A 15,302-nucleotide genomic window follows, 5' to 3' on the forward strand; every position below is an offset into this window, starting at 1 on the left:
CTGATAAGCAAAAAAAGATAGAGCTTGTACTATAAGATACTCAACAAATTTGAAATGTCTTATCAATGAAATAAATCAGTACTTCTGAGAAAACCACATCTTTGGAAGTATAGAAATGGAGTTCTAATTCATCTTTGCCAAAATTCTGTGCACCTTGTAGAAGTACATTTATTTTCATTCCTACTTTCCAAAAGTCTTTCCAATCTCTTGTGTGTCAGATGGTATGATAACCTTAACAAGTGGTGTTTATATGGGAGTGTATGGGAATGCCAGAGTTGGAAGTCAGGGGAGGGTGGGGGAGAACCCTCCAGGAGGCAGGAGAGGGGGGATAGAATTAGGGGTTTTCTGTGGGGAGACCTGGAAATAGCATAAGATTTGGAATGTAAATATAGAAAACAACCATCAAAATAGAAAAAAATTAAAAAAAGAAAGAAAAGGAACTTCCTCATAGTTCTTAATACTGGAGGTCTCACACCAGGGAGTTGTCTAGATTTTTTTTTCTGTTTTTTTTCCTTTTCTTTTCTCTCTCTCTCTCTCTCTCTCTCTCTCTCTCTCTCTCTCTCTCTCTCTCTCTCTCTCTCTCTCTCTCTCTCTGTTTGTTTTTTGGCCTGCAGATGGCCCGCTTCTTCCTCTGTCCTTAGGTCATTTCCCCTTTGTGTCTCTGATTAATATCTTCTGAAAATACCAGTTAAAATGATTAATGACCCAAGTACTGTGACCAGTAAACATACACTGTGAAGTAATGAGGGCTGGGACTTTTGAGGTTTGCCAGAAGATATTTTCTACACATGTCTTGATTGTGGAATTGCATTTATAAATTTCCTGTCAACCAAACAGTGGCTGAATGGGGGTGAACAGATACATTTCCTGCAGTATCTAACTGTGGAATTACAAATGACTACAATTGCATTTGGAAAACTATTACTTGGAGGTTAAATCCAGAGTCATCTTACCGATTGGACTGATTGTGTCTCTGGGGTAAAGCTGACAGAGCAGTTCTCCAGGGGCAGTAAAAGATATTTTACTTGTGTTTCAAGAGAAGAACCATTAAAGGATATGGGAAAATAGGTGTAATGAATTCCTCCTGGATAAGGCAAGCCTAACACTTAATATAGCTTTTTAAGCTTTATGATTTGGGAAATTCAGTTATTTATTGGTAAATAATGAAATTGGTTTTAGCCTTTTTCTTTGATTTTCTTATCATTTATAATTAAAAATGTCACCAATCTGATAGAGGAATTGAGAAGAAAAATATTATCTTCATATACTTTTCCTTTCAAAATTGTTTCCACACATATCCATTTTATCACCCTCTATAATGAAGTAGTGAAGCAAGTGGGTAATGAAGTTGGTGTTGCCCCACAGTGATCAGGTTTCCAGAGTCACATGACTTACTAGATATGTGCCATACTCATATAACAAAAATAATCCCCATGACTGAATGTTATCTTCAAATGCAAAAACCATATGCTACATATAATCAGTTGGATAATTAAATTATAAAAGACTAATGAAGTCTGATCAAGTATTATGACAGAATTAGAATATAATTACTGTATGTATGTGTGTAAGTATGTAAGTAGGTATTTCTCCTATTATTTATGCTACATGACAACTAGTATATGTATTTGGAAGGGATGCAAGATAAATGTGGTCTCATACTCGAATAATCTTACTGCAAAAGCAGAAACAGTTGTCCTCATAGAATTTTGTTTAAATTCTATTGCATCTGCTCTGATAACTTTCTGCTAAAACTGTTGCTTGTCATGTCATTATTCTTTTGCTATTAACAGGGCTACTTCATTCCTTTAAGTATTTAATGACATACTTTTATGTTCACATACTTTTTTGCCTCTGCCAAATTCTAATTCATTATAGGAAATCTAAGAACAGACCACTTTTCTTATGTGAGACCTTCATTTCTAGTGCAGAGAAATAAGTCTCCAAACAGAATCTGGAGAGCAAGAGTCTGAGGGCATCTGGAAACCGCAGTAAATTATTCCAGATGCCTTGATCTTTAGTGTATAAATACCAAATTTCTTTTGGTGATTGGTGACATATCATGCTTATATCTGTGTCAAAATTTCCTATTATGAGGATACTAAGAGTATTGGATTAAATGCAATCTGGTAACTACTTTGACTTCATTTCATCTGTGAAAACTCCTGATATCTTTATATTGTTACTATCTAAATCTCACACTCTGGAGCTGAGGAGGTAGGAACATAAGTGTGAAACGTTTTAATTATTTGTAAAAGGAAATTAAACCCATAAATCTTGATTTCATTCATTTATATCTATGTTTTTAGTAATTGTTAAATATCTGATGACTGACACCTTTTTTCTTCCCCTCTACGTTCCATCTAACATATCATTACCTAATCAGATCTGTGTGAGGTACAAGGTCTGATTCATTTTGGCAAAGTCATTCCTTAACTGTACATTCATGAAACCACACAGACAATCTGATTCCAGATTAGAGAGGTGACACTGGAATGGAGAGGATCAAAACTCCTCTTCTAGGAGCTATAATTCTGAAAGAAGAGAGGGGTCATGAAACTAAAGTAACATAAACATGACAAATAGTATGTATATTTGGAAGAGATTCAAACTAAATGTGGTCTCGTACTAGAATAATCTAACTGCAAAAGCCGAAATAATAATTGTCCTTATAGAATTTTGTTTAAATTCTATTCCATCTGCTTTGATATGTTTCTGCTAAAACTGTTCCTTGTCATGTCCTTATTCTTTTGCTATTAACAGAGCTACTTCATTTCTTTAAATATTTAATGACATAGATTTATGTGCACATACTTTTTTACCTTGACAAGTATCATCTGATTTTAAACCTAGAGAATTTTCTAGTCCTTTTGGCGGTCTACTCTTGGCCTGTTCAGCATCTTTCCCAGATGTTAATGTAATTTTTATGGTTGTATGGTTATCATCGAAGATATATCTTTGATACTACTGCAATACACTTTTTTATATTTTAGAGTTGACGATTATGTTACAGGGAACTTTACTATGCCTTATAGTAACATGACTATTTTCCCATTTTTTTCATTGAAGTTATTGGATATGACCATCTCAAATACCAAAATATCTCTCAGAATAAATCAACTTTTCAGAGTGTCTGAAGCCCACATCTTGTCCATAAAAAGTTTCCCCTCTAACGTCTGTGAGACACTATCAGTGATGAACACTGAGTCTCACTGTATTGCCAACAACCTCTTAGAGATTCATTGGCACCACAACTCTTTCACATGTTCTGACATATTCTGGAGGTAGACAATCTCTTTACCTTTTCTCATAAGGTTCAAGCCATTAGTAATGAAATCATTCTTGACGAGACTAAAATTGGACATGTCGTTTTCTTTCATGGCTTGGAAGGAGCTGTACTTGAGTACCAGTTCCATTTCATCTGGCCCTAATTTTTTTCCTAGGAAGTCACAGATCTTCTTTATGGTTCCCTTTGTATCCTAAAAGAAGATGAAACAGAAGTGAGGATGATAAACCTAGATCTCTGAGAGAACAGAACAAAGAAGGGATTTGTAGATCGGGGATGAGGAAAGGGATATGCAGAAAAGGCACCAGAAAACAAGAGAGAATGATGGGGTTTGGACAAGAAAAGGCAATAGAACAATGGTGCAAGGGCTCACACATACATTTATATATTGTTTGGGCTTGCCATATGACTGATCTCTGGTCCTGAAAAGACAGAGTCTGTGGCTTCATTTCAGGGTGGAGAAAATATTAGAGACAGTGTATCATAGATTCGAGCCTTCACAGTACCATCTCCTCTCATTGATGTCTGAAATGGTTATCTTCTATATATTTAGCTTTATCAGTGGGTCCCTCCATGTTTACTCTTTGGTTCATGGTTAAGTCCCTATGACTGGTGTAGGTACTGGTTGGTATGTATTATTGTTCCTTCTGCAGAGCTGCAAACCTCTTCAGCAATTTGGGTCCTCTCTTGAGCTGCTCCACTGGAGAACCTATTCTCATTCTATTGGTTGGCTGTGAGCCATGGATGTTTTAATCCACTTCCCAATAAGGATCAAAGTATCCACACTTTTGTCTTCATCTTGGACTTCATGTGGTCTGTGGGTTGTATCTTTGGTATCCTGAGCTTTTAGGCTAATATCCACTTATCAGCAATTGCATACCACGTGTTTTCTTTTGTGATTGGGTTACCTCTCTCAGGATGATAGTTTCTAGCTCCATCCATTTGCTTAAGAGTTTCATGAATTCATTGTTTTTTAATGGCTGAATAGTACTCCTTGTGTAAATGTACCAAATTTTCTGTATCCATGCATCTGTTGAGTAACTTCTGGTTTCATTCCTGCTTCTAGCTATTATAAATAAAGCTGCTTTGAACATAGTGGAGCATGTGTCTTTATTACATGTTGGAGTATCTTCTGGGTATATGCCCAGGAGTGGTATAGCTGGGTACTCAGGTAGTGCTATATCCAATTTTCTGAGGAACTCCCCAAAATGATTGCCAGAATGGTTTTACCAGCTTGCAGTCCCACCAGCAATGGAAGAGTGTTCATCTTTTTTCACATCCTTTCCAGAATTTGCTATCCCCTGAGTTAATTAATTAATTAATTAGTTAATTAATTAATTTTGGTTTTTCAAGACAGGGTTTATGTGTGTGAACTCACTCTGTAGACCAGCTCAGAAATCTGCCTGCTTCTGCCTCCCAAGTGCTGGGATTAAAGGCATGTGCCACCACTGCCCGGCTGTTCCCTCATGTTTTGATCTTGGCCATTCTGACTGGTGTGAGGTAGAATATCAGGCTTGTTTTGATTTACATTTCCCTGATTATTAAGAAAGTTGAACATTTCTTTAGGTGTTTCTGAACCATCCGTTACTCCTCAGTTGAGAATTTTTTGTTTAGCTCTGTACCCATTTTTAATAGGGTTATTTGGTTCTCTGGAGTCTAACTTCTGGAGTTCTTTCTATATATTGAATATTAGCCCTCTACTGGAAGTAGCATTGGTAAAGATCTTTTCACAATCTGTTGGTGGGTGTTTTATCCTATTAGCAGTGTCCTTTACCTTACAAAACTTTGCAATTTTGTGAGGTCCCATTTGTCAATTCTTAATCTTAGAGCAAAAGATATTGGTGTTCTATTTAGCAAAATTTCCCCTGGGTCCATGTGCTCCAGGTTCATAAAAGCAATATAAAGCAAACCAGTAACCAACATCAAACTAAATGGAGAGAAACTTGAAGCAATTCCACTGAAATCAGGGACTAGATAAGGCTGTCTACTCTCTCCCTACCTGTTGAATATAGTACTCAATGTCCTAGCCAGAACAATTAGGCAATAATAGAAGGTCAAAGGTTTCTAATTGGAAAGGAAGAAGTCAAACTATCACTATTTTCACTATTTGATATGATAGTATACTTAAATACCCCTAAAAATTCCACCAGAAAACTCATAAACCTGATAAACAAGTTCAGCAAAGTGGATGGATATAAAAATGAACTCAAACAAATAAGTAGCCTTGCTATTCTTAAAGTATAAAAAGGCTGAGAAAGAATTTAGTGAAATGACATCCTTCACAATAGCCACGAATAATATAAAAACCTCGATGTGACTCTAATCAAGCAAGTGAAAGATCTGTATGACAAGAATTTCCCTTTCTGACCTCAGTAAGAGAGATATGCCTAACCATGCAGAAAGTTGAAATGCCGTGGTTGTTTGATACTCCTGTGGAACCCACGCTCCTTGTAGAGATAAAAAGAGTTATGGATGAAGGACGGTGTATGGTGGAATGGAGAGATGGGACAAAGTGTAAATTAAATGAAAAAATTAAATAATAAATAAACAAGTGGGGAAAATGAAGAAATACTTATAAATACAAGTAAAATATTGAAATCAGATCATTATTTTTAAATTTTACCCCACTTAATATTTCGGGGTGAAAGCCAAGGAGAAAAGATTTTTGGCCACAATATCACACAAATGACCTCCCGTTAAATTTAGCCAGGGTTTAATTTCCTCTGAAATGCTATGATCTCAATTTCCTCTGACTGCAAACTGTCAACATGTCAATCTCCCAAGTACTATGAGAACAACCAATTAAACTCCAGGAACAGCTCTCTATGACTTTTGCCATCTCAAATGTCTGATAATTTCCACATTCCTTCAAAAGAGAACATAGATTCTGTCCAGCAACAAAATTATTGTTGATAATGCTTTTGTGGTTATTTTTGTTGTTCTAACTTGTAACTCTTTGGCTGTGAAAGAATCCTCTGAGCAAAAGCATCTCACATAATAAACAGATGTTGTGAATGTTAAAAAAAAGAATTTGAAGTTTCTGAAGAAAGAAATTAAAGAAGATCTCAGAAAGCCGGGTGGTGGTGGTGCATACTTTTAATTCCAGCACTTGGGAGGGAAATGCAGGCAGATTTCTGAGTCTGAGACATCTTGGTCTTAAAGTGAGTCCCAGGACAGCCAGGGCTGTACAAAGAAACCCTGTCTCTGAAAAAAAAAAAGATTTCAGAAGATGAAAAGTTCTCTCATGCCCATAGATTGGTAGGGAAAATATAGTAAAAATGACCATCTTGCCTAAAGTAATCTAGAGATTCACTGCAATCCCTATCAAAATTTGAACTCAATTCTTCATAGAGTCAGAATGAGCAATTTCCAAATTTATCTATAATAACAAAAAACCCAGGATAGCAAAATGTATACGTAATAATAAAAGAACTTCTTGTGGAATCAACATCCCTGACCTCAAGCTATACTACAGAGCAATAGTGATAAAAAACTGCATGATGTTGCCACAGGGACTGGCAGGTAGAACAATGGAATAGAATTGAAGACCACGAAATGAACCCTCCCACATATGGTCACTTGATCTTTGACAAAGGAGCTAAAACCATCCAGTGGAAAAAAGACAGCATTTTCGACAAATGGTGCCGAGTCAACTGGCAGTCAAAATGTAGAAGGATTCAAATTGATCCATTCTTATCTCCCTATACAAAGCTAAAGTCCAAGTAGATCAATGACTTCCACATAAAACAAGATACACTGAATTTAATAGATTTTTTCTTTTTTCTTTTCTTTTTTGAAAATTATGTTTTTTTATTTAAAAAGGAAGTAAAAATATTTTATGATTAAATTGAATATTTACATGGATAATACTTCTGATAAAATAGAAGAGATATATAAAAACATGGTACAATTCACAATTCATGAACAATGAATGAGTAAAGTGGTAGACATTAAGCAAACTGCTGAGGCCTAGCAGTGGTGGCACACGCCTGTAATCCCAGCACTCTGGGAGGCAGAGACAGGAAGATTTCTGAGTTCAAGGCCAGCCTGGTCTACAGAGTGAGTTCCAGGACAGTCAGGGCTATACAGAGAAACCCTGTCTCGAAAAAAAAAACCAAAATCCAAAAAAACCAAAAAATAAAAGAAAGAAAACTGCTAAATTAATTGAAAAATGATATAGAAACATTTTATGATAGAATTGAAGATTAATGTGTTAAAACTTTGCCTCACTATGGAGTTTTGTCTTTGTTGATGGAAGTTGCTTTGGAGACCAATATACCTCAAGCTCACAGAGATCCAAGATCCATCTATCTGGCTTTTTCCTTACAAGTGCTGTCATTGAAAGTATGTACAACCACTCCTAATGTGCCCTGTGATGTTTAAAGAAACTTATAGCAATTCTGCTAGACAATGATCAAGGAGAATGAAGGAATGTGCACAAAGACCTCAACATATTAATTTTTGTGCTAGATAATACTGTTTATTTAGCCTTTTTGAGAACAATACAGCTTTCTGACAGTTTCATAAAAATGCTGTCACTATTTATTACATGGTGGTACTTCTGAGAGATTTTGTTTTGAGTAAGCATCTCAGGTTGCAGCTTAACTGGGTATCACATTCATATTTTTTTCTGTCTCAGATCTCCAACTGTTGCAATAATATCTTTTTACTACCACTGTTAGTTTAATCTTAGAAGATAGTCATTAAATGCACAATCTTAGATCATCAAAAATTGTGCTTTAAATCCTAGTCATTCACCTGGGGCCATGAGATTTTATGGGTTTAAAACATTCTTTTGCATATTTATCACAGTTCTAATTAATATTTCATATGAAGGTAAAGAATCATGTCAATAACAGAAAAGAATGGGTTAAATGCTCAGAAAGAAGAATTATGGGAGTCTGCACTAACATGCAGCAGATAATTAATTAGTGACCCTTTCTAGGGAAAACTGAATTTCATGATGACTAAGTAAAGATTGTATGTAGGGGAAAAAGAATGTGATGAAAGTTTTTTTTACATGTTCTATTTACTGAGATAAAACGTTAAGAGCTCAAATGTTTTATAAATAATGTCATCTTTCAGTTTTTGTTTAGTTGCACTTTAATTTTACAAATAAGTATTTTTCTCCATCCCTTAAGGTCAGCAGTACATTAATAGCAGATCATCACCTTTCCCTCTGCTTTTCCAGATCCCATAATCAAGTCTCATCCTTTTCTCTGCAGTACAAACCCATGTCAGCACTTCCCTTCTCTAATGGATTCAAAGATCTTTCCCTTCTTAAATTTCTACCTCCACTTATTTTATTATCCCAGATCCCACATTCAGCAGTCCATGGGAACTCACAGACTACTCTGTCCAGGGAAACATATAGAGTAATAGCAGATAGATGTTCACCTTTCCCAATGTGTCTCAAAATCCAAGTCTTATACATATCTCTATATCAGGACACCAAACTTTGTGGGGTGTGTTGCTTTTTCCCAGCCATTAATTCCAGAATGCATTCATGAGGAAGCCACAGCACATTATGAGAAGAATCAATTTTGTTACACCATCAGATCTTTATCTCTCCCTCCATTCTTCAAATACAATCCATAAGTCTCACCCCACCTTTTTATTAATAATTCTGATGTGGCCTCTCTTTACGATCTGGCCCCATTTCCAGGAGATTGACTAAGTAGATCTGGGTGGAACATCCTGATTTCCTCCTTCTTGTGAAATCCCTCTGCTGAGGCCACTCTCTATTCTTGACTCTCAGGTCCTCAAACCATAAACACATCTTACCAGGTACCCCAATGTAATTCTTACAGGCTACATAGAGCCACCTCATTCTTCTAATAACCAGAGTGAAACAGAAGCCTTGGAACAAAACTCCCACCCAATAAAGACAAGACCAAATATCAGCACCCACCTAGAATTATTATCTTCCTAATCTAAGATGTCTAAATGCCAATGTAAAAACACAAATAAAATATGTCACCACTACAGCTCAGCAATCATGATACTGCAGGTCCTGCATATTTCACAATAGCTGAGGCACAAGGAAAAAATCCTGAATACAGCTTGTATGAATATGATAGTTTTATTTTAACGGAAATGAATATTTCGCTTAAACAAATGTATGAGATCACAAAGAAACAGTGGAAAGAAATGAATTAAACGGACTTACATCTGAGTAAAAATAGAATCAATTTATAGTTGATTCTAAATTTAGAAATACAAATTGAAGGAAATCTCAAATGGAAAATTTTAGGAACTCAAAAAGGTATCTCAGAAGTAAAATTCACCAACAAGTAAAATATTTATAAACCTTTAGTTGTTGAAGATATGATAGAAGAAATAAATAAATAAAAGAAAACTTTATAGAAAAAACTTTGGCCCATAAAATTCAGAAAATCGGGGTCACAAGAATGAAAGGGCCAGGTCAATGAATAATAGGCATAGAAGAAAAAGAGGAAACCCAGGTCAAAACACCGAAAATATTTTTAAAAAAATCATAGAAAAATACTAACATAAAAAGATATGCCTATCAAAGTTCATGAAGCATATAGAACACAAAGTAGTTTGAAACAGAAAAAAAAGTCCTCTGAGCACATAATAATCAAAACATTAAATCTATAGGACAAATTATGAAAGGATGTCCAAGCTCTAGGATTGGGGAATCAAGTAGGAAAGGGGAAGGGAGGGGGGTTATTGAAGGGAGTACAGGGAAAGACAGGTGAAATTAAGACGTAGGTGAGAAGTAGTATTGAAAGCTAGTACAACAGAAACTTCCATTTTTTTCATATATGGAGGTGATCAAAGTGAAATCACCAAATAATGGGTATCTCATGTCACAAAGAAAAAATGAAAAATTCCAGTACTAGGATTAGATTACATTTAATTGAGTTGGCCAAATGGACCACATGAGTATCCCTATCAAATAACTCAGACTCTTCCTAAGAGTATAAGTTGTTCTCCACAAACTGACAGCAAGCACCCATTGCTGAAGGCAATACCTATACAAATTACTGAATGTGAAGATGACAAGCTGGTCCCTACAGAGAACCTACATGCATGCATCCTAGTGCCTTATTACAGAAAGGCACTCTGCATGTACCACAAAGAGAAATGTAAACAGCAAGCTAGACACAAGTCTTTCTGTTTATAGTGGTTTACTATTTGTGAGATAAATTAGGTCACTGGCTGCTCAAAGCTTATGGGAATAATAATCCAATAAATTATTTGACTTAAGTCCTATTGCATGAGATGAAGCCAACATCTTAAACTGCTTTGGTAAACAAGGACCTGAGACTTAATAGCTCGGGTGCCTATGGGGAAACCAAATAATTGGCATACAAAGAAAAAAATAGTGGTAAAATGACTCCTAATTATATTCTGCTACATGCAGAGAACAGTGCAATGTTTACACATCATCAGAGAATCTTCCTCTTGCAGCAGATGGGGACAAATGTAGAAACTTTCAGCCATATATTATAGAGATGTACTATACTTAATGGATGTCTCCATCAAATCACTCCTTTCAGAGCTCAGTGTACCCTGCCGAAGAAGCGGCTGAAGGACATTAAAAGCAAGAGGTAACTGAGAGCACCAGCTGATATGAACCCTCAGAAAATGAAGCAGCATGATCAGAGCTTGCGTGGTTATTTGTCATATCCTCTGCGTCTATATCAATGCCTCCAGTTTAGTGTTGTCATGAGATTCATGAGTGAGTGAGTGAGTTATGCTCCTCAGGCTTTCAGTTGGATTCTTTTCCTTTTGTTCGTTTGACTCGTCTAACTTTGATGTGATAATTTTTGCTTTCTCACACATTATTTGGCTTACACTTATACAGCATTGTTCACACTTTGAGGAAGTCAGGAGAAGTTAAATAGCACAGGAACATAGTGGCTAGTGCTGATGCTGTGGAAATAGAGGCATGCTGCTTACTGTCTTGTTCTCCATGTAAAAATGCAGCCTGCTTCCTTATAGAAGTCAAGGATGGCAATTCCCATAAGGAAATGTTTCCTCTACCATGAATCAATGATTAAGAAAGTGCCTTGCAAGTTTCCGTACAGCCTGACTTTATGGAGGCATTTCCATAATTAAAGTTCCCTCCACTCAAGTGATTCTAGCTTGTTACAGGTTGACACACAACTATCCAGCACATTATTTTATATTGCATTCCATTCTATTTTCTTTCCTTGATTTGGGAGGCATGTTATGGGATTATATTATTTTTGAGGAAAAACTTCCAAGTTTGGTGAGTAAGGAAGCATAGAAGTTCTGGTAGGCCTCAAAGAGAGGGTGAATATGATCAATATACATTCACATTAGAAAGTATTTTAGTTAATGGATGCAAAAAATTTGGTATATATACACAATGGAGTACTATTCAGCCATTAGAAACAATGAATTAATGAAATTCTTAGACAAATGGATGGAGCTGGAGAACATCATACTAAGTGAGGTAACACAGTCTCAAAAGATCAATGCACTCACTAATAAGTGGATATTACCCTGGAAAATTGGAATACCCAAAACATAATCCACACATCAAATGAGGTACAAGGAGAATGGAGGAGTGGCCCCTGGTTTTGGAAAGACTCAGTGCAGCAGTATAGGGCAATACCAGAACAGGGAAGTGGGAAGGGGTGGATGGGAGAACAAGGGGAGGAAAGGGGGCTTATGTGACTTTCAGGGAGTGGGGGACCAGAAAGGGGAAATCATTTGAAATGTAAATAAAAATATATCGAATTTTTAAAAAAAGCCAAAAAAAGAGAACCAAAACAAACAAGAAAAAAATTTACAGTCCTCAGTAACATTCCTCAATTCCAGGGTTCAATTCTTGACTGAGTGGTGACTGTAAGAGTGATGCTCACCTTTTTCATGTCTTCATAGTACAGTACCAAAAAGTTGTCACATTCTCTCATGGACAGCCAGCCACGGACGTGCTCAAACCATGATCCGTATACGACTGTGTGCAGGGAGAAGTGAAGTATCAATTACAAAGCACTAACACAGGGTCTGCATAAAATTCTTCACTTTCTGAAAGCAGCATCAGAAAACTTCACTCAGAAACGTCTAACTAGTCTGTATTCATAGCATTAAATATGATGTTTGAGGCAAATATACAAATAGAGAATTGATTAAATCAAGCTCATTAACAAATTCACTACCACACAGAATTACCACTGATACCATGAGGAGATCCTACAACCAAGTTTCAAGGACAGAGATATGTGCTGGGGGGAAATCTATCACACCAATATGGGAATCCGGGGGGGGGGATTTCTTTAAGTATGAGCCTCATGCTAAGGTGTACTAGGAAATCAGAAATATTTGATGACAGATATGGGAAATAGTATTTTGTGTGGTATTGGGTTGAAAGATTCCCTTCAATACAGCAAACTATCGGCTGAAATCTAATGGAGGTATGAATCAAGAATATGTGATATCAATAATGATAATACCAACAAATTGAGTGAGTGGAATAATGCCCTTGTGTGTGTGAATGTGTTTAAGTGTGTGTGTGTGTGTGTGTGTGTGTGTGTGTGTGTGTGTGTGAGAGAGAGAGAGAGAGAGAGAGAGAGAGAGAGAGAGAGAGAGAGAGAGAGAGAGAGAGTTTGTGAGGTTTTAGAATAACCTTATATTTATTGGAAGTAGATCTGTTTATTATGAGGGCCCTTCCAAGTGTGAAATATAAGAGGCAGAGGAATTTGAACTAGATCACTCTACTTTGCATACATATGCCTGCAATTCTATGTGGGGTATTCTTTTCTTATTTTTTCAAATTTCAGTCCCTGATTTTTGCATGTAATGCTTTTATCCTGCATTGATCTCACATGTTACTGTACAGATTTCCGTACCAGACGTTTCTTGTAGTACAATAATGACACAATTGTTACATGGTTACTTAAATCTTATCTGATTAGACTTGAGGCTTGATCCTTTGGAGGTAATTCATGCCTGGTACTATAATCCTGGTAATAAACCCATGGTTGGGGTTGTGATATTTCCAAACTAGGTTTCCTACCATAATTTTACTTAATAGTCATATTGTCAAACTACCTTCTAAATATTTGTATTCACACCCATGAATCTGTGCCCTTATTTAACCTTTGTTGGATATTATTTTTTGCAGCTGGCTTTAGTTAATTCAGACTCATAGGTGATCAAAATGTGCAGCCTTACTGTGAGAGCTCAGTCATTGATATGATTTCTATCATCCCCTACTGAAGGCTCAGGGAATATCATGGAACAGGAAGTAGAAAGGAAAGGCTAGAGTATTGGTGAAGTGCTTTGAAATTGTCCTCTATGAATATTGTCCTCTGAACATGATTTAGCAGTTGTACAAGTGTTTTCATATCATCAATCGCTGCCTGTAGAAAAACTGCATAATGCCTGTTAACATTTCAGGATGAATGGGGAAGTTATCCTGAGTCCCTATTCCTCATTGAAGATATATTTGCAGTTGATCACAGCTAGATGAGAAAAGCTTCCACACCTTTTGGTTTAGTACCACTCTTAGGTTTCTAATGGCTGCATGGATGTCCCCAATTCCATGCACATAGGAGCATCACAAAATAGCCCCAAAGGATTGTATTTATTTTCAAAAAGGTTAAGTTGGGTTATCTATATATTGTGCAGTGTATAGTGTGTTTGAGTACACATTTGCAAATCTAGAACAACATGTCATACTATATTTAGTTTTTACAGTATCAAAGAATGGAAATATTACATAAAATACACAAAATTATAAAAATAAATCAAGCACAAACAAATGACATAGGAAGATCTAATGCTTTTCTAAATTAAATTCTCAAAGAAGATATTTTAGGAAGAACTAATTAATATGTGGTGCTAATCCACTTTAATTCTGAAGTCCCCAGTATCAAAACCTAAGTCCTATTTATTTCAAGAGTTTTTAAAAAGTCCTTGAGTGGTTTCTCGATGTCACCCAACATCAGAAAAGCTTTTCTATGTAGTGAACAGTGATTAATTCAAAGAGCCACAGCTCTTAAAGGTGCACACAATAAGGGACTCTGGAGTGGTGAGCACTAAATGGGACTTCTATATTAAACCTTTTTCTCCAAATTTCATGGATTTTATTTTTTGGATGTGGATAGGATATGTTGATAGGACATGTTATAGAGGCAGTGGTAGTTGATGACTTTACCAAACAATGTTTTCTGGACACTTCATGGCAGTTGGAATTATGAACTCAGCACTTGCGACACTATGTGCAAGATCTATACAAATTTAAGCCAGACTAACTCCCAGCATGGAGCAAGAGGTTGGTCATATTGTGCCAAGTTTGAGGAACTATTAGTGACTCTTAGCTTCCTGAATAGAGTCAGACTACTTTATGAGTGTTTAGCCAACTACACTGAATATTCATGCCCCCCAGAATGTATAGGCAGCATCAATAGGAATGGATGCTTTTAAAATGTGATAAATTTCTGAGCATGGCTCCTGCAAGGAGATTGATGCTCTCACTGGAGAGTTTTCACTCCCAGGCTTGGAGGTGAGCTTTCCACATTCTCTACAATAACTGTCCTGAGCAAGACCACAGAGGAGCTCACAGGACATGGGAACAGTGAAGCAGCTGGACGAGGATCCCACTGGTCAGCATCTATATCCAGGAACTGGGGCTATTCAACAGCTTGTTGTACACAGGACGTGCCAGGAGTAAGCTGGTCCTCCAGGAGTTCTAAAACAGGCTCACATGCCCACAGGAAGAACAAGCTCAAGCCAGAGATAGCAAGACCAATTAAGACCAGAGATAACCAGATAGTGAAAAGGAAGAAAAAGAGCTTTACCAACAGAAACCAAGGCTACTTAGCATGATCAGAAGAACCCAGTGCTCCCATCACAGCAAGTTCTCGATAACACAACACACCAGAAAACCAACATGTGGATTTAAAAATCACATCTCATGATGCTGATAGAGGACTTAAGAAGGATATAAATAACTCCCTTAAAGAAATACAGCAGAATACAGGTAATCAGGTAGAAGACATTGAATAGGAAACAC

General features: G+C 36.6%; 1 protein-coding gene across 2 annotated transcripts in view; it reads right to left on the reverse strand.

The window, feature by feature from the left end:
* Positions 1-15,302, reverse strand: part of LOC127683380 (probable alcohol sulfotransferase) — a 49,770-nt gene that overhangs the window by 1,548 nt on the left and 32,920 nt on the right. The window contains exons 4-5 of one of the 2 annotated variants that reach the window (XM_052180580.1): positions 12,148-12,246; positions 3,302-3,479 (exon numbers count right to left, since the gene is read on the reverse strand). The exons of the other annotated variant lie outside the window; for it this stretch is intronic. Of the exons in view, the coding sequence (XP_052036540.1) occupies positions 3,302-3,479; positions 12,148-12,246 (277 nt within the window). The remainder of the gene's footprint in view (positions 1-3,301; positions 3,480-12,147; positions 12,247-15,302) is intronic. 2 annotated transcript variants of the gene reach the window in all.

The sequence above is a fragment of the Apodemus sylvaticus genome, chromosome 1, assembly GCF_947179515.1.
Source record: "Apodemus sylvaticus chromosome 1, mApoSyl1.1, whole genome shotgun sequence".
Taxonomy (NCBI): Eukaryota; Metazoa; Chordata; class Mammalia; order Rodentia; family Muridae; genus Apodemus; species Apodemus sylvaticus.